Here is a 26,052-nt window from a genome sequence, read left to right on the forward strand (position 1 = left end):
CAAAGGCTAACTGAAGAAAACAACACTTTAAAAGTTAGAATTGGGCAAGCGGACATCAAGAATCAATCCAAGAAATTCAAAAGAATGAAGAAAATGGAAGAAAATGTAAAATACCTCATGGGAAAAACAACTAACCTGGAAAATCAATTCAGGAGAGACAATATCAGAATCATTGAACTACCTGAAAGCCATAATCAAAAGGAGGAATTGCATAGCATCTTTCAAGATATTATCAAGGAAAACTGCCCTGATGTCCTGGAACCAGAGGGCAAAAAAGACATTGAAAGAATTCACTGGGCACCTCAGGAAAGACATCCCAAAATAAAAACTACAAGGAACATTATGGTCAAATTTCAGAACTATCAGGTCAAGGAAAAAATACTACAAATGGCCAGAAAGAAACAATTTAAAATATCTAGCCAGTCTAAAATACCTGAGCATATACCTGCCGAAACAGACGCAGGAACTATATGAGCATTAACATAAAACACTGCTTATACAAATAAACTCAGATCTAAAAAATTGAAGCAATATTTATTGTTCACGGGTAGGTAAAGCCAACATAATTTTTAAAATGAGAATTTTACCTAACTAATCTATTTATTCAATGTCATCCCAATTAAATTACTAAAAAATGATTTTACTGAGTTAGGAAAAATAATAACAAAGTTCATTTGGAAGAACAAAAAGTCAGGAACTTTGGAGAAACCAAGGAAAAAAAGATGTAAAGGAAATGGATTCAGCAGTATCAGACCTTAAATTATATTATAAGATGAAAGCATTGTTGAAGTGTAAAAAAGATAATTTTGATTATTTTAAATCAAAATTTTCTTGTATAAATAAAACCTATGTAGCCAAGAACAGAAGGAATGCCGAAAATTGGGGAAAACTTTCAGGGACAATCTCTCAGATAGGGTGTGATTGGGTTGGAATATTGCTGTGGTATAGGAAATGATAAGCTGGTTGATTTAGAAAAACATGGAAAAACTTGGACTTATGAAGGAAGATGCTATCCACCTTCGGAGAAACAGATGATAGGAGGAAATACGCATAGTACAGTCTTACATGTGTATGAGTGTATATGTGTATATATGTGTATGTTTATAGATATCTATATGTGTGTGTGTGTGTGTGTGTGTGTGTGTGTGTGTATATATATATATATATATAGATATATATATATATATCTATATATATATATATATACACACTTAGTTGTAGCCTTCTTTAGGGTGGGGGAGGGAAATAAAGTAAAAAGTGTGCAGCTGAGAACAAAAGAAAACCAACAAGGAAGCAAAGGAGAGTTGGGCAGCTTTGAAAACTATGTGTAGTATTTATTATATAGGTTTTCTTGAAATGGAAATTTACTGTTTTATATTGAATCCTGTCTTATGGTCTGCTACGTATATGGCAATTTTTTTCTTTTCTCATTTTGTATTTAAGTTTAAAATAAAAAAATTTACAAAAAATGAGAGATTAGGGATTATCTTTTGCCTTTCTGTACACCCCAATGCTTAGCAATATACTTGGTACATAGATGGCATTTCATGTTTATCGATTGCCTGACTGATCTCATTCCCATTCTTCTTTTTCCTCCTCAGCACTTGAAACACTAATATGAGATATGTAGGAGGTTATCAAGAGCAAGAAGCTACAGGTGCTTCCCCATCCCTACATAGTCATTGGCCCTTGAGCCTCAAGGTCATATGCCCTAACATATGGGGAGAATGCCGATCTCTGCTACAAGGCACCACTGTTCATGTTGAGTCAGTTAGAGTGAATCATGCTTAGAGGCAAATAGAGGAACCAGAGGGAACAGAATAGATCCCTGCTCCCACGGGAACATCTTACTAAGTAACCACTTTGGTACTGTGCTTAGGTGCTAAGGCTACAAAAATGGAAACAATACACAATGCACTCTCAAGAGTTAATAAAGTGAAAGAAATGTAAACAAGCAACTGTGATTCCTGGCAGAACAAGATAAGGCTTTATTCCTACAGCAGAAAAGCGAAAAGAGGGAGAGATTATTTTTAGCTGGGGGTTGGGAAGAACTTTTATCAGGGAGGAGATAGCCCTTGATTGGGTTGAGAGAGGAGTGCATTCTAGGCAACAGTGCCCAGAGGTGGGAGAGTGCAGGGAGAGAGTGCAGAATACTCAGTAGTACACTTTGGTTTGAACATCGTGTCCCAGAAGAGCTGTTGTTCAGTCATTTCCAACTCTTCATGACCCCATTTGGTGTTTTCTTGGCAAAGATCCTGGAGTGGTTTCCTATTTTCTTCTCTCCAGCTCATTTTACAGATGAGGAACTGAGGCAAACAGGGTTAAGTGACTTGTCCAGGGTCACACAGCTGGTGTCTGCGACTGGATTTGAACTCTGGAAAATGAGTCTATTCACTGAGCCACCTTGATACTGGATAAGGGGGAGCACCACCTGAGATTCCAGAGACTGAGGAAGATTCTATCTCCCATTATAGGAGAGACCTCCCAGATGTGGGAAGAGGAAGGCCGGGCAGCTTCCTTTTCCTAAAACTTTTGGAAGGCTGCCTTGCAGACTTTTTCACAAAACTGCTACCATGAAGCTAAATCAGCCTGGGAGCCTTAAGGGGAGGCCTCATGGGTAATCCTGAGATTCGAGAGTCAGCCCCAGTCTCTCTGAGCTAGATTTCCTTGACAGCAAGCTTCTTAAAGAAGATTTTCCAGAGATGATTGCCTGAAGCTAAAAGACTAAAGCCATGTCATGAAGGGTCAGCAGATCTGGATTTTGCTGACCCATGATGTTATTGCTGCAAATTGTTCAGATGGTGCAGGTGAGAGGTGAGTGGGAAATATTTGTTCAGGGGAGTGGTGTGTCTAATGGCCTATTTGAATTCTTGACGTTTCTGTATTTGTTTACATTCTGTTGTCTCCCCCATTAAATGTAAGCTTCTTGGGGGCAGAGACTGTCTTTTACCTCTTTTTGTACCCCCAGCACTTAGCACAGTGCCTCAAACATAGTTGACACAATAAATATTTATTGCTTGATTGTTCATGAATTCCTGAGGATCCTTTTCATCTTGTGCATTTCTTATGGTGGAGGAAATAAAGTCTGTCCAATACTCAATGTTCATATTGTACATTAAGTAATTAGGTGGGAGTCAGGACCTTTGTTATCCACTTTGGGGAAATTTTAGATATGAATCATGCCTAAACCTTATTCTGGAGCTCCTAGATTAACTCTAGGTGGAGGACAATGAACCAAAAAGAGAAAATGACTCTGAGATCAGTTCTCAAAATTAGACCTAGGTCTTTGTGAGCTCAAAGTCCTTGCTGAGCTTGGGGAAAAATGAGTGGGCTGGAGTAGGGGAGTACAGGAAAAAGGAAGAGAAAGAAAGGGAGGAAGATCAATGAACAAAAGTGAAGATAAGGGGAAGAAGATATTGGAAACTGAAGAGAAAAAAGGAGAAATCCCTTTGGATTTCTAGCTACCTGTTGGTGGCTAGAATCTATCATACTTTGAAAAAGTCAGTAGTTCCCTTCTCCTGCATTTGGGTCCTGTTGAATTGGCTGAAGGTGTGGTATGTTTACCAGAAAGGAAGAAAGGAAGTGGGAGTAACTTCATTTAGCCCAGCAGTGGCATCAGACATTAATGGCTGAGGGGTGGGGCTGGGCAAACTGGCAGGACAAGTACTGGATTATTGAATTTCTTCCATTTGCCCTGGACCCACCTTCTTGGTCTATTCAAGTTGACTCTCGAAAAATGTTTGTTTCTCTTCTCTCCCCTGAATTCTCTTCTTCTTTTTGCTTGAAAACAAAAAGACAAATGGAAAAAGGGCATGTAGTTCCATGGCAAGTGCCCAGAAGAGTCTGACTCAGACTAATTTTTTTCCTCTCCGACTTTACTTCCTCCACGGACCCAGGGAAAGGGCCTTTCCTTTAATGCCCCTTGAAATCTGTGAACAGAAACGCAGGCTGAAGAATCCTGGTCGGTGATCCTAAGGTAGAGATGGAGAGGAGGGAGACACAGCAGGCCCATCTTTCCATTGGGTTATTGCTGCTGCTGCTGCTGCTGGGAACATGGAAGGAAACCCAGGCTTGTGAGTCTGAGAATAGGCTGCTTCTTTTCTACAATGGGGACTACTGGGAGAGGCACTGGAGGGATGGGGGTGGCAACTGGAAGAAACTTCAGGTAATGGGCAGGGAGGGTCTGGGTGATTTTTTTTCCTCTCTGACTTTACTTTCTCCATGAATCCAGGGAAGGGGCCTCTTCTTTATGTCCTTTGAAATCTGTGAACATAAACACAGATTGAAGAATACTGGGCCATGATCTTAGGCTCACCTGGGGTGCTCAGTTGGGGTAGGGGGACTGCAGGTTGAGGTGCTGAGTAGGGTACACTAAGGAAAATAAAGAATATAGCAGAGCTGGAAGGAAATTGGGAAATTCTGCAACTGTGACATGAAGTTGCAAAAAAAAAAAAAAAAGCGTAAGACTTCTATTCCATATCCCATCCCTAAAAGCAGAGCTGCCTGGGTACAAGTTGCCTGGAACTGATAGGTACTGTGGGACTTAGAGCCAGGAGACTTCTGTGCTTCTTTCAGACTCTGGCTAAACAGGGATAATGTGAGGTTCGGGTGGCCTATAGAGCTACCCAAATATGCTCCCCAAAGTACACAGACTTCCTGGCCAGTCGTATCAGATACTATTCTTAGAGTTTCCTGAAAGGGTTTCTTTCACATGGACATCTTCAGCCAGGCAAGCCAGTTAACCTTTTCTTCTCTCTTGGAGCAATTTTCTAGCTGGGGGATTGGAGGGAGGGGATGTGTAGAGTGAGGAGATGGGGATAGGATGCATTATTAAAATGTCCCAAATGGAAGATGGGGTTCAGTTTCTCCATTTTCCTAGTCTTTCTTCCACATCTCCTTTTGTCCCCTCCTTCCTCCATCATATAAGGGCCAGGTAGCATCAATAGCCACTCACAGAACAGTTCTGTGCACACGTGGTGGTTTGTACACTCCCTGCTGGTAGAAGTATTGAGTGCTATTTTTTATGATTTCCAGAGAGTCCCCAGCCTCTCACTACTGAGCTTGTTGTGAAGGGGTGTGAAGTTGGTGAATAGACCAATTAGAGCTTCCCTCTTGGGTCCTGCCCTCTGGCAAACCCTCATCTCCTTTCTTGTATTAGCTGTAGTTCAGTGAGTCTTTAGCTTTGTTAGAAGCAAGCCTTCAAGCTTGGATCCTGCATAGAATATGTTTCCTTGGCATGGAATCAGTAACCAAATAAACAGCATATGGTAACTAAAGAACAATACCTAATGAACATATCAAACATCTATGAAGTTGTGCTTCAAGATCACTCCTCTCCTAGAGCTAACCCTTGAAATTGCCCAGGCACAGGATCAATCTGGACTTGGGAGTGCTAGGAAATGTCCTGCTTGCATTAGTTTACTTCGCCACTGTTCCTCCCCTTTAGGTAGGCAAAGGAGTGCTCCCTGGATACTTGACATATTAGAAGAAGAGGTGGAATCTCTGGTAGTTAACTTTGGACCTGGGACTTTAGCAGGAGACTGTGAAACTTGAGAGCTGGTATAAACTGGACTTGGTGGGCTGGTACTTAGAAGAGAGACGGAATGAAAGGGGGACTATATCCAGGTTCATTGCTAATAGATCCTTGTTGGCCAACCTGGGTATTTTAGATTTTACCACTTGTTTCTTGGCCTTTCCCACTATCCTCTTATTAACTAGACATTGAATATATCAGGATGAAGACTCCCTTACTGCTTTTATTCACTTTAAGTCCCTAGCCCATTCCACCTTAATTTCAGAAGCCTAGGGAACTCCCCAAGAAACCAGAATAGGACACCCTTTGAGAGCAATGAAGTATTTTGATTAAGACACTTGACTGCCCTAGGTAAGGTTTGGTGATTGTGCTTCAGCTGTGTTGTACTGTCTAGGGAAGATATCCAGCCCCCACTGTAGCAAGTTGACTTGACCCTCTACAGAGCAAATACCCATGTGCCATAAAAGGCTGAATTTTTTTGGAATGAAAATATGCATTTGTAAAACAAAAATTAGTGTTAAGCTCTATTAAGGACAAATAAATGCATTTTGATTTTTTTGGCTGGCCACTTTGGAATAAGGAGAGTGAGGGATAACCATTGCACAACCTGGCTAAAGTCTCAAGGCATCCTGAGGGAGAGACAGGCATGAATAGGTCAGGTAGGTCAAAACACCACCACCATCATCCCTCACACCCTGATAGAGACAGTCTAGAACCCTGCACCAAAGAGCCTTGGGAATAGCAATGCTTCTGGCCCAGTGCCCTAAGACATCATCCTGGGAAGACATCTCTGTGGAGATGCCAAGTGGTAACTGCTTCTTCAAGTGCTGCAGCCGCAGCTAGTGAAGACCCAGAAAGGAAAATTCTTGCCACCAAAACTCCTGGCACTGCCAAAGAGTTCAACATCAGTGGAGGTGACATTAAAGAAGAAGCATTAGCATCTGCTTTGGTGCTGCCCCCAAAGAACCTTGGAACCTTTCCATCTGACTTGCAGCTGAAACCTTCCTTACCTGTTGTCTCCCTCATTAGACTGTGAGCTCCTACAGATTAGGGACTGTCTGGCCTTTCTCTTTACAATCCCAGTGCTTAGCATAGTGCTTCACACATAAATGTTTCGTTCATTCATTCATTCATTCATTCAGCCTGGGGGACCCTCTGGCATCCTTTATATCTCAAAAAAATGAGGAAAGCCCCAGCACACTGAGAGGACTGTGATGAATTGGTGGGAAGATACGGGCAAGAGTCACATGGGCAGAAGTGGGTAAGTTGTGACCTACATCTGCATGAATGAGAGCTAAGATTCCTTTTCATATATGAGTCATATTTAAATGCATCCTTCCTCATGTCTCATCATGTGGTACAAATCTCTGTGTGTTGTTCCCTAGGCAGCTATCTGCTGACTTCTAGTTCCAGCTCTGGAATCAGTCTTATTTGCTTTCTTTTTTTTTTTCTTTTGTATATTAGGAGAGGTGCATCTGATACTCAAGGCCATAGATTGTTTACCCTATGGCCTGATATCTTGGAGATGTTCCTGGCAGTTGTAGGGAAAGCTCTGTGCTCCATGGCTCCTGCATTTTGCTCACTGGTGGCCAAGACATTATTTCACTTGACCTCCTGGATTCCTGCCTTTACAATTGATACCTTGGAATCCTAAGCTAGACTTGACCTTGGGTTCTTCAGATCCTATCTTCCCCACAGTAGGGAACAACAGCCAGATTGTCATTTTCTGCTTAGCCTCTCCAACAGAACCCTGTTTCTACCCACGTTCCAGCATGATGGCATGAAAGCATTCTAAGAACATTTGCAACAAACTTTTGCAATGCATGAACAAATAGTATGTGGTGGGAACCCAAAGTGAAGTCAACATCTTGGAAAGAATCCAGGAAAGGTTCACTCATAAGAGAATAATGAAATAATCTACTTCCCCCAACCCTCAAGAGGAGAATGAAACAGAAAAATCCTCATCATACATTTTTTCACTTCCTGTATTTGGTGTTCAGCCAAACTGGCCTCCCTGATGTTTCTCACACAGGGCACTCCATCTCCCACCTCTGCCTTTGTGCTGACTGTCTCTTATATTTGAATTACATACCCTCCTCACCTCCGCTCTTTAGAATCCTTTGCTTTCTTCAAAACCCAGTTCAAATACAATTTTCTGCATTAAGCCTTTCCTGGTTTGTGTCCCCCTCTCCCCAGCTTTCTTTTCCTTTTTACTTTTCTTTTTCTCACCAGTACCTTTCTTTTGAAAGTAACTTTGTATTTATTTTTATATACTTGCATGTTAACCAACATGCATTTATTAAATACTTAATATTATCCAGGCATTGTGCTAAGCACTGGAGATACAAAGAAAAAGCAAAAAAAAAATTGTCTGTGCCCTCACAATCTAATAGAGGAGACAACTTACGTAAATCAAAATATACCTGATAAAGAATAGAAGAAAGGTAACCTTCAAAGGACCATTAGCAGCTAAGGAGACCAAGAAAGGCTTCCTGGAGGACGTGATGCTTAAGTCAAGAATTTAAAGGAAGACCCAGGATCTTAAGAGTCAAGAGTTGAGAGGGAGAGCTTTCTAAACACAAAGAACAGCAAGTGGTGTAGATTGACTAGATCATGGAGTGAATATTGGAAGAGTAGGAAGGGAGCAGGTTATGAAGAACTTTAAATGCCAAACAGAAGATTAATTTTATATTTGATCCTGGAGACAGGTATCTAATGGAGTTTATTGAGCAGGGCAGTGACATGAGGAGATGTACACTTTAGGAAAATCACTCTTGCAGCTAAGTGAAGGATGGATTGTGGTGGGGAGAGACTGGAATTAGGGAGTCTAATTAGTAGGCTGTTGTAATAGCCTGGGAGAGGGGTGATGAGAACCTGAACCAAGGTGGTGCCAGGGCGAATGGAGAGAAGGGGACATATATAAGAGATGTTGTGAAAATAAAAATGACAAGATTTCATAATAGATTGGATTTGTGGAGAAAAGGGTATGTATGCTAGAGATGTAATGGAGAAAAAAAATAACAAGATTTACTAAACCAACTAATTGGATAAATGAGATAGGCAAGAAAGTAAATATCAAAAATGATTATCAGTCCCACTTGGTAGAAATGTAACCTCCTTGATGGCAGAGAATGCCTTATTTTGTATTTGTATCTATCCTGAACATCTACCTCAGAGCAGACACTTAATGAATGTTCAGTGATTGATCAATTAGACCAGTCCTGTTATAATGACTTTTGATACATTATGTACAGCACATATTGCTGGAAGAGTACCATGGTACCAGAGTATAACGTAATAATATATAGAGAGATAAGTTCTTAAACTTTACAAATGGAAACTTTCAAGAATCCAGTCACTTCCATGTTGCAATGAGGTATCAGAGTAGGACTTTAGTGGAAACTAACGTTGCAAATAAGCCATAAATCCAAGAACTGGCTTTCATATGTACAGAGTAGAAAGCACTGCTGAGATTCCACAGTTACTATTAATGGTGTAACATGAAGGGGGAAAGCAGAATAAACTTAAGATCCTTAACATTTACCTCATGCATTTACTTCCTTGTTTAGATATTGATACTGTAATGAACTTATTGTTTGCTTATAGACAGATAAATGTGAATGAGTAATAAAAGTTACAAACTTTCACAGAAAAAAAAAGAAAGATATCAAGTTGTAAACTTGGGTGACTGGAAGGATGGCAGGCTTACTTGACAGTAATAGAGTAGTTCAGAAGAGGGTAGGGCTGTGTGTGTGTGTGTGTGTGTGTGTGTGTGTGTGTGAGATGAATTTTGTTCTGAATGTATTGAGTTTGAGATACATATGGGGCATCCAGATGGAAATGTCCAACAATCAGTTGGTGATGTGGGCCTGAGTGAGGAGAGAGACTAGAGCTGCTATCAATCCATTGTTTGTTTTAATCAGCTTATTTACATATGATTCTTGCCAGAGTCTAGAAGGATATCTCTGAGAAAGAGAGGCAGAACATCAGCTGATAAAGAGCTGGCCCTGAGACCTGGAAGACCTGAGTTCAAGTCCTACCCCTGACACAGACTGGCTGTGCCATCTTGAGCTTAATCTCTCAGTGTTCCATGTCACTTTCCAAGTTACAGGGAACATACCCATCTGTATGAGTCAAGAGTTTCAGCAGTGGGGGCTCAGGGTGATGGCTAGTAGTAGAAGTATATCCCTTGCCCCCACCTCCATCAGGGTTACTCTTAGGATTCTGAAAGTGAGTAGTAACAGCATGGAGCTTGCTCCTTCCCCATCCCCAAACTTGCCAGTTTGAGAGAGGGCTGGAGTGAGTAAATGAACCCAGAGGGAGATGGAGAAGAGAAAGACAGGACAAAGAACAGAGACAAGACAGAAAGAGAGGACAGAGAAGTGAGAGAGGAGGAAAGGAGAGAAGAAGGGGAGACAAGGAGAGAGAAAGGGACAAGAGGAGGAGGGGAAGGAAGAACAGAGGGAGGAAAAGGTTACAGATGTCATGTCAATTTAGATGCCACATTGCATTTGGGTTGTAGACACACCCAGGCTATACTAGTTTCTATTTTAGGAAAAGATTGGGAGAGGGGTGAGAGGAGGATAGAAGACTCTAGAAAAAAGAGTATGAATGGCTTCCCACTAGTAGACAAAGAATTCAGTTTGCTGCGCAATTCAGAGCATTTGTTAATTCTTTGGCAAATCTTTTATACAGTACTCATCACTTATCTTTGATTATTGGCATTCAATCTTCTGCAAAGGTCTTCCTCAAACACCTTCTCTAGTTCCTACTTTTTGTCTGGCCTACCACACATGACTGGTTCCCTTATTTTTCTGTAAGGAGAAGTCTTTCTGTTTATTTTTCCACTTTGCCCCATGTGGGTAAGGTCTGGGCTTTTTGATCCACAGCATGTTTTTCCTGAGTCTCCAGTATGGTGTTTAAACAGGTTTTCTACAAAATGGTAGAATTTTAGTGCTAGAAAGGGCCTTTGTAGATTATCTAGGCCGGAGGTGTCCATAATGCCATGAACAAGATGACCCATCTTGTTCTCTCCACCATTCTCCTTCCCCTGTCAGTTAGGCATGCTCCTCCTTAGGCAGGCAGGTGGGCAGGCAGTCATTCTCTAACCAGCTCCCTCCCCACCTCCCCCCGACCCCTCCCCTTATGTTCCCTGGTCTCTGAACACCGTTTAGGGCACCTGGAAAGGGGACAGGCAAGCAGACCCTTCTTCCTTAGGAGCAGGGACACTTTCAGGGCCTCACCTAGATGGGTGGGATGTATGCCTCACAGGCTGGGGATTCTCCATGGACTCAGGTGGCCAAGCTGGACTGAGAGGGGGAAATGCATGAGCTTTTTATTATAGCCTACCTGAGCTCTTCTCGAATCTTCTCTAGAGGCAACTAGGTGGTGCAGTAGATAGACTCCCTGGGTCTGGAGCTAGGAAGTCCTGAGTTCAAACCTAGCCTCAGACACTTCCTAGCTGTGTGACCTTAGGCAAGTTACTTAACCTCTGTCAGCCTTGGTTTCCACAACCAAAAAATCCTTTCTCTAATAAAAGCCTGTACCAGCAATATTCTTAAATGCCACAAGATGGGACTATTGCTCCATGACAGTAAATTTATGCTCCACATTCTAAAGTGGATGGGATTTTTTTCCTCGATTAAAGTTGAGAATGAGGAAAGGGGAGACTATGAAGATGTCTATATTTTTAACCTTTAGGGAGACATTCAAATACTTTTTATAGCAAATTCTGGCTATTTAAAAATTGAGGATTGTTTTTAATTTGAAAAGAACAATATTGAAGAAAGAATGGTATTAGCCAGTCATATCTTCACAACAGAGTTCACCCTTTAGTTAGCGATTGAATTAGATGACCCTTTAAGTTTACTGCCATTCTTACTGGATAATTCTACAGTAGCCTCCTTTACTTCCAAGGTTTTGGTGCACATGGAGACTGTTATTTCAAACACAGTAGCCACTGAGCTGCGTGTTTCCCTGATCACAGGGAATACAAGAATAAGAGAAATGTGTGTGTGTGTGTGTGTGTGTGTGTGTGTGTGTGTGTGTGTGTGTGTGTGTGTGTGAGGAGCTTTTCTTCCCTCTAGACTGGCTATAGAATCTGGATTCACATTTCCTGACTGTCATGGAAATGATTTCCAAGGTTTCTTTGTTAACTTGAAAAGGTGTTACATTCCAGGTGGAGGGTTATTAGGGAGCTTTCAATAGTTGTGAAACCGAATTTCAAAAAGTGACACTGGGTACTTTGGGGCTTTTCTTTTTTTGGGGGGGGAGATGGGAGTGGAGCACTGTGGGTTGTTGCCAGAGCATTTTGCAGGCAATAAAGAAGCCTGTTTGGAATATAGCCTGAGGAAGAAAGAAAACAAACCTTTATTAAGAGCCTCCTATGTGACATATTATCTAACTATAATCCTGGGAAGTAGACGCAATTAGGATTCCCATTTTACAGAGGCTGACAAAGCTTTACTGACTTACACAGTATAGTACTGATAAGTAAATGTCTAAGACTGGATTTGAACTCAGGTGTACCCTGACTCCTGCACTGCCTAGCATCCCTAAGGAAGGTTTTTTGGTTTGTGGCAGAAACCCATAGTTGCAGAAATAACGAAAAACAACTTTAGAGGGCCTCAGAAATCTGATCAAGGCCAGGACCTGTCACACCTCCACAGGAACTAGGATGAAATAGCCTCTGGACAGAAGTGATAGAATCAAAGTGTGGAGGAAGATATATGTCTTTGGACATGGCCACTGCTTGGGTTGCTTTGGCTTGACCATACTTATCTGTTACAGGGTTTTGTTGTTTTTGATTTAGAAGGCATTGGATACGGATGGTAATGCCAAAAAAAAAAAAAAAGGAAAAAGCATGCTACATCTACATCCCTGGACTTGGAGTCAGGAAGAAGATCTGAATTCAAATCCAGCCTTAGACACTTATTAACTGTGTGACTTCTAGGCCTGATTTCTAATTCAATTAAAGAGTGACCCTAGGCGAGTCACTTAAGCCCTGCCTCAATTTTCTCATCTCTAAAATGGAGCTAATAACGGTCCCTACTTCCTAGTATTGTGAGGATCAACTGAGATATTTACAAAGCATAGTGCAGTGCCTGACACTTAATAAAATGCTTGTTCCTTTCCCTTTCCTAAATGGAGATGCTCCTGGGGTTTTATGGTGTTAATATTTCTTTTTAAAAAAAAGGAAAAGAAAAGAAAAGAAAAGAAAAGAAAAGAAAAGAAAAGAAAAGAAAAGAAAAGAAAAGAAAAGAAAAGAAAAGAAATGGGGCACCTATGTGGCACAGTGGATAGAGCACTGGCCCTGGAGTCAGGAAGACCTGAGTTCAAATCCAGCCTCAGACACATAACACTCACCAGCTGTGTGACTCGGGGCAAGTCACTTAACCCCAATTGCCTCACAAAAAAAAAGTATTAAAAAAAAAAAAGAAAGAAATGATAACCAATGTGGGGGAAGTTGCTATATTTTACATATAAGCACATATACTTGGGAACAAACCCTTATTTGTCAAGTTTTTCACCGAAGTTTTAAAATTTGTTTTTAATGGCTCTTGATATCTATTCCTCTTTCTAGGCCCTACTCTCATGCATTCTTTGAGTATGGATCTAACCATGCATTCTTTTTGTTTGTTTAATTTACATTTATATTGATGTCTTTCATTTTTACATCACTTTCATTTTCAAAAACATATCTCCTCTTCCCCACTCCAGATTGCCATTCCTACTTAAAAAGAATGAAATATAATTTATTGCTGTATTTTTTGAATCTTCTCTTACATTCTGCCGTAAGCAGGGCAATGCTTTGTTTTTCCTTTCTCATTTGGTATTTAAGTTTTAATATTTAATATTTTTCTTTTCTTATTGTATATTTAAGTTTTAGTATTTAAGTTCAAAATAATTACATTTTTTACAAAAGAACAAAAAATAAAGGGAAATGGAGAGAAGTTCAGCAAAACTAACCCACATATTAATGACAGCTGATTATATATGCAATGTTCCACATCCGTTCCCCACCACCACCACCATCTCTGCAAAGAGAGAGGTGCATTCTCTCTCTCTCTCTCTCTCTCTCTCTCTCTCTCTCTCTCTCTCTCTCTCTCTGGAACAGCCTTTGATTATGAATTCTCACAAGTTAGAGAGTAGTGCTAGTTGATATGGTTAATGAATGTAGTAAGAAAATGGTTGTTGGGCTAGGGATGGTGAGACTGGGGACTTGGTGTGTGGCAGGAATGTGGATGGAAGCATGGTGAATGTGGCCAGACTGCCATTCATGCTCAAGTAGGTCCTATGAAGCTAGAAAGGCATTTTAAAATAAATTTATGTATTTAATTTTAGTTCTCAACATTCACTTCCATAAGATTTTGAGTTCTAAATTTTCTCCCCATCTCTCCTTTCCCTCTACCCCAAGATGGCACATAAATTGATATAGGCTCAACATATACATTCATATTAAACTTATTTTCACAAAAGGTATTTTTTTAATTAAATTTTATTTTATTTTCAAGTCGTCTGCCTTCTCTTTCTGTCACTCCTCCCCTCCCTCCTTCCAATAAGAAAGTAGGAAAAACGAAACCCCATTACAAACATGAATATAGTCAAAGCTAAGGAAGTATTGACATATTCTGTGTCTATATCAAGAGTAGACCAGGTAAGTTCAAACAGATTCCAAGAGGTAGGTGAATACCTGTTCTTTCCAAGTATGCCTGGCATTTCCATAGAAAAAAGGGGAAGGAAATAAGCATTTATATAGTGCCTACTGTGTGTTAGGTCCTGTACTCATTTGATTCTTACAACAACCCTGGAAGATAAGTGTTATTTATTATTTATTATTAATATTACTTTATATGTTTGTATATTATATATATATATACATTCTTATTTATTATTATAATTTATTATGAATAAATATGCTATTTATTATCCCCATTTTACAGTTAAGAATGTGACCTGCCTGGGACCACACAGCTAGTAACTGTCTAAGGCTGACACAGTTTGGGGTTGCTGGGAACCCCAAAGTGTAAGGGTACAAGGAGACTCTGCCTGGAAAGAATTCAATCACCCAGGCCTCCTTTCAGTCAGAGGGAGGTTTATCATAACACCAATAGAAGCAGGCTAGTTTCTTAGGGAATCTGCAGCTTGATAAGAATGGGACTGATAGTTTTATACATATATATATATATATATATATATATATATATATATATATATATATAAAATATATACACACACACACATATATTTTTTATGTATGTGTATATATATAAATATATATATATATATATATACATACACACACATATATGTGTATTTTTTATGTGTATATATATATGTGTGTATATATGAAAGGAAAACAGGTAAATAAAAAGATTTTGATGTGATTAAGAAGAGGTAAATTGTCTGGGGTGGGCCAGGTCCAACCTTGAAAAGATTAGCTGGGATTAAGGAGTATCAAATAAGGTAATTAAGTAATCAAGATGGGCTGGGGTAGGTCATATGCTTTGGGGGAGAGCCAGTGATCTGGGCAGCTGAAAATGTGGAAAAGTTCAGGGACTGGCTTGCTTCCAGACACATAGTCTTTTCCTTTAGGAGTCCAGGTCCCATAACCCAATCAAGGTCATATTTGAACTTAAAACTTACAGATTCCTGGCCCAGTACTCTGTTTCCAGCACCATCAGCTGTCTCTAGAGCTGAGTAAAACAATATTCTTCCACAGGGACTAGTGTTCAAACCCAGGTCTATTTCTAGTAGCAGGGGCCAAGTAGACCCTCAGACATCTCCTCCTTCCCCTCTTCCCATCCCCACTCCCCCAGGAAGGAAAGGTAGAACTATTTGGTAGGGCTGAAGGAGCTAGAGACTAATAGGAAATTTTAGAATCATTATCAGGTGACAATTTTTTTTTTAGAAATGGCAGCTCATGGAGACCATCTTCTAAAGGTGAAAGGCTGATCACTTTACATCTATTTGGAAAGTGTCCACACTGATAAAATGGTTACTTGTTTTAAAAAAAAAGTATTTTGTTGTTGTTCAGTCATATCCGACTCTGTGACTCCATTTGGGGTTTTCTTGGCAAAGATACTGGAGTGGTTTGCCATTTCCCTCTCCAGCTCATTTTACAGATGAGGAAACTGAGGTAAACAGAGGTAAGTGACTTGCCCAAGGCCATACAGCTAGCTGGTAAATATCTGAGGCTAGATTTGAATTTAGGTATTCCTGACTCCAGGCCCTGTGCTCTATCCACTGTACTACCTAGCTGCCCTAAAAATTATTTAGAAAATATCAATTATCTCCACTAGGCTGCTGAGAGGCAGTGTGATAAAGAACTGGCCAGGGAGCTATAAGTTAATATCCTGCCTCTGACACATATTGCCTGGGCAAGTCACATACCACTTGAAAGACCAAGGTCTCAATGATATGCCAAAAAAAATATTCCTTTGAAACAAAATTTTTCATCCTACTTTTTTTTCTGTGTTCCTTATGGATAAAAAAAGAGAAAGTGCACCGTGTCCATTGACAGCAGAGGCAATGTTAAATTCTGGGGCCATTAGTGTTCCTGGCACCTCTCAGTGCTCTAGACAACTCAAAGACTAGGCTATAAATTGCATAGAAGATGCTAGAAGGAGTCTCTTCTCTTTACACCAATGAAATCACTGGTCCAGTACCCATCCCCCACTAGAATCCAACTAGGATGAAAATATAGATTAATTTGGGGAGGGGGAGAGGACAGAAGGATGCAATCAGAAATGGGAATAAATGTGAGCTGTTAGGAGAAAATGCTGACTCTTATGTCTTTTGATCTCATAGGGCCTGCCTCTCTTCAATATGATCTCATCGTTGTATCCCAGCCAGAACCCAGGGAACCTCTCTACATGGCCCTTGGATATATAAATAATCAACTCTTCCTTCACTATGATGGAGAGAGTAGAAGAGCAGTGCTGCAAAAACCATGGAATGATACAGAGGAAGGGAGAAAAGTCTGGGACAGGGTGACCCAGGACCTTGAGGAGAGGGGGAAAGAACTGAGAGTGACCCTTCAAGATATTCTGAGACAGAACAACCAGAGTGACAGCAGTGATGGTGAGTGTGAAGGATAGGGGTATGGGAAGGGCGGTGGTGAAGACTATGGGAGATGGGGACTGAGGTGGGAATAAGACCATGGGCCTACTGGGCCATGTCAGAACTTCCCTTCTCCCTTTCCCATGGAGCCTATTTTAGAATCTCAAAAGGACCCAACCTGAGTTCCCTTGTAACCTGTATGGGTGGATTAGGGGAGCAGGGAGAAGGTTGTGCCTTAATTGAACACCAAGCAACAAGGTGAAGATGGGCAGTAGTTATTTATCCTAGGGGTGGGTGGTTTCAGGCTCTCACACCCTTCAGGCCACATTGGGGTGTAAGCTCCAGGGCAACAATAGCACCAGAGGGTTCTGGAGGTTCCGATTTGATGGGCAAGACTTCCTGACCTTCGACCCGGAGAGACTCAACTGGACTGCAACCCATCCAGCGGCTAAGAGAATTAAGGAGAAATGGGAGGACTGGTTCCAAATGAAATTCCCTAAAGTCCATGAGGAGGAATACTGTTCTATTCGGCTCCAGAGATACTTGGCATCCTGGAAGGGGATCTTGGAGAGGACAGGTAGGAATCGCAGGACAGGAGTTTTCCTTTTGATTCATGGGTGTGGTTTGTGCCTCAGATATGGTGTATTGTGAGTTTAAAAGAGTTTATAGGAATGATTGATCCATGGCTCTCCTCCCTTGAAGCTTTCCTTATTCTCAAAAAATGCCTGTATCGTCTATCTGATGAGGCCCACACTCTATTCCATTTCAGAGCTACCAACTGAGGTGCCCCCTGGACCTAACCTCTTGTCCCGTGGACCCCTGCAGGTTGAACTACTAATTATCAGCATAGGCCTCATCTTTGCTGTCCTCGTTGTTGTTGGAGCTCAGCTGTGGAGGCGGATGCAGGCAAAGCCAGGTATGGAGGACCAGTTTGTTTATGGAGTTGGATAAAAGAGACTGTTGGGTGGCGGAAATAACCGATAGAGCTAACGGAACTGTAGGCAAGGAAGGAACTTATCAACAATTCTCTCCTGGCCCAGGGAGAGGTGGAATTTAGCATCATCAATGTTTCACCTTCTCTCTCTTCTTTTCCATAGTAGCAAGAAAGGAAACGTGTGTTTATTAAGTGCCTACTAAGTGCTTTACACACATTATCTGATTTGATCCTCACAACAACCCTGGGAGGTAGGTGCTATTATTGTCCCCATTTTACAGATGAAGCGACTGAGGCAGCTAGAGGTTAAACAACTTGCCCAGGGTCACACAGCTAATGGTCTGAATTTAGGTTTTCCTAACTCCAGGCCTAGAGATAAATCTCCATCCACGTACCACCAATCATGCCTCAGGCTCTACTTACACCTTGATTGGCAGCATGGAAAGAGCACTGAAATTGGAAGCAGGAGAAGCCTGGGTTTGAATGCTAACACTGACACTAGCTATGTGATTTTGTTGTTGTTGTTGTTGGGGTTTTTTCAGGCAATTGGGGTTAAGTGACTTGCCCAAGGTCACACAGCTAGTGTTTGGTCTGAGGCCTGATTTGAATTCAGGTCCTCCTGACTTCAGGGCCAGTGCTCTATCCACTGTGCCACTTAGCTGCCCCCTAGCTATGTGACTTTGGGCAAATCCTTAACCTCTCTGAGTTTCCATTTCCTCATCTGAAAAATATGGACAATACTACTTGCTCTACCTCCATCACATGATAGGAGGAAGGTGCTTTATAAACCTGAAAGCGCTATATAAATAGGAGTTTCTTGCCCTACAAGATCTATGGAGAGGGGTTGATTTGGGCTAAATGAACCAGAGATGATGCTTATAGTGACAAAGGAAGGGTATATGGGCTTCAGTCCTCTTGACCCCCCAACCCCATTTCTCCTCTTAGCTAACCTGAGGGACTTTTCTTACTCTAGCATGCATTGGAAAGGAGAGAAGAGGGAGACTATGGACAGGATAAGGGACTCCACTCTCCTTATTCATATTTCCTTTCCTTTCTTGAATCTGACTTTTCTTGGCCCCATATGAGGTTTTCTTGGAAGAGATGTTAGAATGATTTGCCATTTCCTTCTCCAGTTCATTTTATAGAAGAGGAACTGAGACAAACAGGGTTAAATGACTTGCCCAGAGTCACCCAGCTAATGAGTGTCTGAGGCAAGGTTTGGACGCATGAGGATGAGTCTTCCTGTCTCTAGGCCTGATGCTCTATCTACTATGCCACCTAGCTACCCATCTCCATCAATAGCTTTCATTTAGTTATCTTTCTTCTTCTCCTCTCCTTCCCCAGAGATTAGACCTACCCGAAGAAGTGAATGGAAATCTGCCCACCCTCTTTTCCGAGGTGAGTCACTGTGGGAAATTCTAAGGAGGGTACGGGACAGAGTGAGGTAATGTATTCTCCGTTCTTGAAAAGGAAGAGATAGAATTTGGTAGAAAGGGTTGGATGGATGGACTCAGGCTCCCAGGATGTTGCCTTTAGTGGAGAATTCTGACCAGATCAGTATATTCTTATTTTCCTTCCATGTCACTACCTTTTTGTCGAACCTAACCTGACCATCTTTAGATTTTGCACTCTTTTAAATCTAATCTCCTGGGCCAGGGGCAGAAGGAATTCCCTCTGTTTCCTCAAGGAATTAATCACTGTTCTATGAGAGAATCATGTGGGGGATTCATAATTGAAAGAGGAAGTTGGAAGGAGGGTAAAAGACAGAGCCCCAGAGCTATTGGAGATGACAGTAGCCTTGGGTCTGTGCCTCTTAGCCCCTTCCACTAAGTGTTTCCTCCTTGCGCATTCTGGGAGAGAGATCATCTTGGCCTCTTGTTCATTTTTGCAGGTTTTGGTAACTTCAGAGAAACTCAGAGTGTGGTGTAGGCAAGACTTGGAATCAGGAGATGAGGGTTTGTATCCAAGCTTCAACACTTAATAGCAGTATATTTGTGGGAAATTCACTTTATCCCTTGGAGCCTCAGTTTCCTTGTGTGAATAATGGAGGAGTACCTATGCTATAGGGTTATTGTGATCAAAGAATTCTGTAAACCTTAAAACACTATCAAAATGTAACAGTTGATGGTGATAGTGAGGAAGGCGGGCTAAACTATTCTCTCCCTCAGTGGAATGGGTGGCTGAGAACAATTTGTTCCAATGGCCATGAAGGCAGCTAAAGCAGACACTGTAGAGGGGCTTAGAGCTCGGTTGGAAATCAAAGACACCAAAGTCATCCACTGCATCCTGGGCCATCACCAGTGATCCTGACTTTTGTCTTGCCACTGGACTTTGATGACTCTAGAAGAGAGAGTGAGGCTGATGATTTTATGCAACTCTGCCTCATTTAAATCCAGTTCATAAGTCAGGACATTGTCCCGTGATATCATTGGTCCTCTTCAGAAAAGAAGGATGAACAACAACTTGAATTAGGGACATACAACTTTTTTTTCTTTTCTCTTTTCTTTTTTTTTTTTTATGAGGCAATTGGAGTTAAGTGATTGAGTGAGTATTATATGTGTAAGGTCAGATTTGAACTCTGGTCCTCCTGACTTGACTCCGGGGCCGGTGCTCTATCCACTGCACCATCTAGCTGCCCCTGTTTCATTCTTTCCTGCTTCATGGGAGGGGCCTTCTTTTTGAGCCTGGTATACCAGTAACAAGACCTTTGGGTTAAAGAATTAAAATGACCTGCCTACAATTTGCTCCCTCTAGCTTGACTCTAAACTGGCTTGTGATTTATTCCTGAGAATAGCTGAATTCTGAATTCGTATGCCAGGCTCATACAGTCTACTAAAGTTCTCCCTTTTCGTACTATAGTTGATAGCTCCAAGCCCCCAGATCATTTCCTGGTGACCAAACATTTTGCTTCTTTATAGTAAAGATCTCTCCCTTATTCTCTCTGTACTTGTAAACTTGGTATAATGTAAACACAGTTTAGCATTTTTGCTAGCCAGTAGGATTTTATGCTAGGTAAATGGGATTTGATTTGAACATTACAACCTAAGAACAAAAGCCAGCCCATCCGGATAATTGGAAAAGGAAAAATCCTATTTGCTATCACATAGAAAAAGTGCCTAGATTCCTCTGGTCTCTCCAGCTGACCTCTTGGAGCTGTGAAATCTATGATACTGCTGCTCTGGCTTCTGCTGGATCCCAGCATTGGGATCTGATATGCTTTTATTTGGCAGCATTTTCTTTGCACCCACATCCTTTTTCCTGCTTGCTTGGTTCTCACCTTTCTTCCTGCTTGGGAGTCAATGTTAGGCCCTCTACTGTCTATTTCTGCCCTAAAGGCAGGCTAGAATGGGTTGTTATTGTTTATTCTATTTCAGGCCTGAGCTCTAAAGATTCTATATGGTTGTGCTGAGCAGACTGGATACCCTTACCCCTGCTCCCACCACCCCAAACACACGCACTTGTTGGGAAGAGCTGAGAATGATGCTACAGACTCCTCAGGAAGCCGTCTTGGCCCAAGGGGCTCTGATCTAAGAATAGATTAGACAGCCCCTGGACAAGACCAAAACATGTCCATCTTGAGATTGCTGTTCAATAACGTACTTGAGAAAGGAGACAAAAAGAAGGAAAGGAAGCCAGGGGCCCACCCGGAGCCCATGTTCTATGTGGGAGTAGCCACTGCAGGATGGAAGGAAGAGTACAGTTCATTTCCTGCAAGCCCACTCCCCCCCTCCCATAAGTCTAGAGACAGATCACTACTTGTCTTATGGGAGGGGAGAGAGTGAGTCAGAAGTTGTGTCTCCTTTCAAATGAGGAAGTACCCTGCCCCCATGCCCATGTTACAGGGCAAATTGATGACCAAAGCTTCACCCAAAGCCTGCTATGTCATGCCAGAGTGCTGGGTTAGTAGCACTGAAGTAGTCACACATCATCCCCTGTGTGGCCATGTGTTGAGCCAATACAGATGGTTGATCAGAACCAGGGAGGGCAACTCTGAGCATGCTCCATGAGATGGCTCTTATTTCACATTAATTTATATAGGGATATGTACACCTGAGAATAGGGAAGGAGGAAGAGAGAGAGAGAGAGAGAGAGAGAGAGAGAGAGAGAGAGAGAGAGAGGGAGACAGAATGAGAACATATGAAGGAGGTGATAGCCCTGTAGTATACTGACTGATCTGTGTGAAATTTTTTTGTTGTCCAAGAAAACAGTTTATTAAGATGTCATGAAAAATATTTTCAAAAATTAGATGAAGTCCAAATATGAAAGATAAAATAAGATTTTGCATGAAAATTAACATGATTTTCATAGTAATATTGCTAAGTTCCACACTAAAGTAAAGCTCCTTCCTATAACTTCCTTCAGTCTGTCTCCATCTCAGTCTTGGTGACTCTTTTAAGTCTTTGTTCTTAACCAGGGTTGTCAAGTGTCACTGATAGAAGCTAAGCACTTTAAGCAGCAGCCACATTCCCAACAAGAAGCATCTAGTTAATTTCACTTCTGCTTCTGCAACATGATGTAAAAGAGAACAGGGGGAAAAAAGTAGGGGTTTTTTTTTTGTTAGTTTGACTTTCTCATTTTCAAGTCAAAGTACTGTCTCCTTAATCTTCCTTGGTGATCTTGAGTCTTCAAATCTACCATAGCTTGACCTCATTTCATTTGACACCATTAACTGCCCTTGTCATTTCAAAAGTTAATATATCCAATATAGAATTCATTATTTTTTCCCCAAAACCTACCTCTCTTCCCAACTTCCTTATTTCTTTTCAGGACATCACTTTCATTCACTCCCACCCCCATCCCCATTCAATCTGTTGCCAAATCTTGACTTTACCTCCATAACCTATCTCACATCCATTTTCTTCTGTCCTAAGCAACTACCCCAGTTTAGGTCCTCTCACCTGGACAATTGCACTAGCCTCCTAATTGGCTTCCCTGTGTCTATTCTCTCTCCTATTCAATCTATCATCCACATAACTACCATCTTGGTATTCCTAAACCATGCCATGCTCCTGCTCAAAAAGATTCAGAGGCTTCTCGTTACCTCTAGATCAAAAGGCAAAGGCTTGGCATTTAAAGTCCCCTTCTCTTCACTACAGCAGGGGCTATTTTTGTCTTTCTTTGTAACTCTGGTGCTAAGTACTGTGGCTGGTACATGTTGTTATTTCAGTCATTCTACTTGTGTCTGACTCTATGAACCCATTTGGAGTTTTCTTGGCAAAGATACTGGACTGGTTTGCCATTTCCATCTCCAGCTCATTTTACAGATAAGGAAGCAAAGGCAAACAAGGGTAAGTGACTTGCCCAGGGTCATACAGCTAGTAAGTGTCTGAGGCCAGGTTTGAACTCAAGAAGATGAGTCTTTCCTGACTCCAGGCCTGGCGCTCTATGTAGAAAACATTAAATAAATGCTGGTTGGACTCCTCGGATCAATATTATAGAGTTTGCACCAAAATTATATGTATTTGGTTCATATTGTCCCTATTCAGAGTTAACTTTGGGGCTCTCAAAATAAAGCGCATTTCTAGGTCTTTACAGATGTAGCCAAAATAGATATAGTTTCTATGCAAGTATTCAAGGTAACAATGCATATGGGATATAGGACAATGTTCATTTCTCCCCATAACATTGTTTTAGCATTAGACTTCCACAACATAAGTTCTTCCACATGGTTGATAAGATATTATAACTTTATTTAAGCACAGTTACAAAATTTAGATCACAACTCTGGTGACGGTGGGGGGCAGGGCTCAAAACTCTTACTAAATCATAAGAATTCTACCTTTCAATGCAAAAAGTACTGCATTATTACAATTTTTCTTTTTTTAAAATTGTATTTGTTTTATTTTAATTTATGAAATGAAACAAGCATGTCTATAACAGAATAATAAAAAAGATTGCAATGAAAGTACAAATCTATTATGTGCAACTTGCTATTCCTTTTAAATATGTAATAAAGAAATTTATCATGTAAATACCTTTTTTTCTTTCCACCCCCCCCCACACCCTAGAGATGGCTATCATTAGACACAAGTTTTTAAATACACACACACACATACACACACATATATATGTACACATACATATATATATGTATATATATATTTGAGATATAAGACCTTTATATGAGAAACTGTCTATAAAAATTTTTTCTCCAATTTTCTGCTTTCCTTCTGATCTTGGCCATATTTGTCACAGTAGAATTCCATTATGCCCATATACCACAACTTATTTAGCCATTTCCTAATTGACAAGCATCCCCTCAATTTCCAGTTCCTTGCCACCACAAAAAGAGTTGCTATACATATTTTAGAACATATAGGTTGTTTTCCTTTTTCCCTAATCATCTTTGGAAAAAAGACCTCATAGTGGTGTTGCTGGGTCAATCACATGTCTGATATTCTCCCAAAATTCTACAATACAAGAAAAACTAGAAGCATAAAAAATATCATGGGTTTTTTTTTAATTTTTAAATGTAATACCAAACTGCTCAATGTGGGGTCCAGTCTTGCCCAATGTACAATAAAAGAAAATGAGGCAGAGATCCAATCCAATAGCACTTTATTAAAGGGTCCATGGCCCCCCCTAAGGAAGACCTTAGGTCTTCCTCACAGTCTGAGATGCCTCCTTTCCTTAAATGCTTAGTTTTATAGTGCTTGATACCCAGTTGATACAGTAGAGGCAAGGTAAAATATGTAGTCTCATTGGTTGATAGACCTATATCTTATCCTTCCAGGAGAATCTTCAGTTTATGCTTGTGATAAATTAACTGGTAGAGGATATCCAAATATACCAGAGCTGATAGTCTTTCATTGGTCCCATGTTGGGCAATAGATTGAGGAATAGACTTGTAAGCAGATCCTGCAATGAGAAGATAGGATCACCCATTAGTCAAGTAATCATAGGACCTGTTGGCCAAGTGCCATAGGGCCATTTCCCTAGCCAAGGGATAATAAGGGTAGAAGTATAATAAAAAAAATAACTGGGGCACTTTCCATATCATTGAGTCACTCCCCACCACACTGGGTTTGGCCATTTACTCATCAGGCATTGGTTAAGCAAATGGATTTACTAGATTGACAAACTGTATATCAGTAAACAAGTACAACAGTAATATTCAATGCCCCTGTGGAGCCAAACTCAACTTAATAATACTAACCAGGGGTCTACATTAATCATTTCTCACACCAAGTTCTTCTCAAGTCAAATGTCAAGTATGCTGTTGGATAAAATTTTAACTTAGCCTTCTTAGAAAATCATTTATCTCATTACATTCCAAAAACAAATAAAAGTAGTCAACATTTATACTGTGCTCACTATGCTAAGCACTTTAGAATAATTCTATTCCTCCAGCAATCTTGGGAGGTGAGTGCTATTATTTATTATCCCCTTTACATATAAAGAAGACTGTATAAATTCTTCTGATACACCACAACTATTAATTCTTTTTTTGGTCTATGTTTTCTTTTGCAACATGGCTAATATGGAAATGTTTTGCATGACTGCACATGTATAATCCATATCAAATTGCTTGCCTTCTCATTGAGGGAGCAGAGAGGGAGGGAGAGAATTTGAAACTAAAAATGTTTTAAAAAATGTTAAAATTTTTTGTTTATATGTAAATGAGAAAAATAAAATTAAATGCAAAAAAAGTCAATTATTAGTTTCTGAATCTGAAAAACTGATCTGAGTCCTATTCCACTGTTTTAGTAGTTTTAGCGTCTTCTTTTAAATTTTATGGCCTACAAATGATTTGGGTGCAAAGTGGCAGCCCCTTACAATTTTGAGGAAATTAGTGATTTAAGAGAAAGTAATTGCATTGCTGCCAATTTTCCCAAAGGGTAAAGAGAGACAGATGGGTTAAAATAATTTGGAATGAACAGAAGAGAGTATTGATCTTGTATTTCCATTTCTTTCATGTATTTATTAACAAGTTTAATTAGTATTGCAGAGATTCTTTTCTGTTTTCATGGTAGTAGGTTTCCCATTCAGGTCAGTGCAGCATTAGTCTTAACCTGTGTTATCTTCATTTCTGATAAAAAACCTAATGGTGACCGCTGGCATATGCTGATCCGATATGTTACAATTTCGTATTTTGTGTTTCTTCAGTAATAGAGAGACAGTGAGGGAAATGCTCAGTGGAATAAAATGAAAGGTTTTTTTAAGAAATGAAATAGATGCTTTATTTAAACATTTCTTTCTTCTTTAACATAAAAGGCATTATGGTATGTAAGTGGAAAGGAGATTTTCTTAAATTGATTGATAATAAATTGGGTCTAATGCTTTCACCTAGATGTTTTAGAAATGTCATGTGGTATTTTTAATGTCAAGTGCTAAATTGCTAGTTCTGCTCAAATAAACAGAGACACATTCAGCCTTATAGCCTAGGCTACTGTTCTAGTATTCCTGCCTCCTCTTTCCGTTTCTGCTACTGCAGTTTTGGGTATCTAGCCAATCTTTCTTTTCTATCTTTGCTGACTTCCACTCAGTTGAAAAAACTTTGTAAAGACTGATTCAAGCATAGAAC

General features: G+C 40.5%; 1 protein-coding gene across 4 annotated transcripts; it reads left to right on the plus strand.

Moving 5' to 3' along the window:
* Positions 1 to 2,182: 2,182 nt before the first annotated feature.
* On the plus strand, positions 2,183 to 25,182 carry LOC110199310 (MHC class I-like protein MILL1). Of its 4 annotated transcripts, none has more exons than XM_078155486.1 (7): positions 2,183 to 2,807; positions 16,343 to 16,615; positions 16,899 to 17,171; positions 17,364 to 17,510; positions 18,873 to 18,926; positions 19,420 to 19,483; positions 20,903 to 25,182. In XM_078155486.1, the coding sequence occupies exons 1-6, from the start codon at positions 2,738 to 2,740 to the stop codon at positions 19,455 to 19,457; spliced, it is 855 nt and encodes a 284-aa protein (XP_078011612.1). In that variant the 5' UTR covers positions 2,183 to 2,737; the 3' UTR covers positions 19,458 to 19,483; positions 20,903 to 25,182. The 4 variants fall into 4 exon arrangements, 3 of the variants coding, with proteins under 3 accessions (XP_078011612.1, XP_020829752.1, XP_020829751.1); XM_020974093.2 differs by having other exon boundaries at positions 2,187 to 2,814; XR_013487083.1 differs by lacking the exons at positions 2,183 to 2,807; positions 20,903 to 25,182 and adding exons at positions 3,606 to 4,073; positions 17,692 to 17,779 and having other exon boundaries at positions 19,420 to 19,440.
* The last annotated feature ends 870 nt before the right edge of the window (positions 25,183 to 26,052 follow it).

Source organism: Phascolarctos cinereus, unplaced genomic scaffold, assembly GCF_003287225.1.
Source record: "Phascolarctos cinereus isolate Bilbo 61053 unplaced genomic scaffold, phaCin_HiC Scaffold_5;HRSCAF=322, whole genome shotgun sequence".
NCBI lineage: Eukaryota > Metazoa > Chordata > Mammalia > Diprotodontia > Phascolarctidae > Phascolarctos > Phascolarctos cinereus.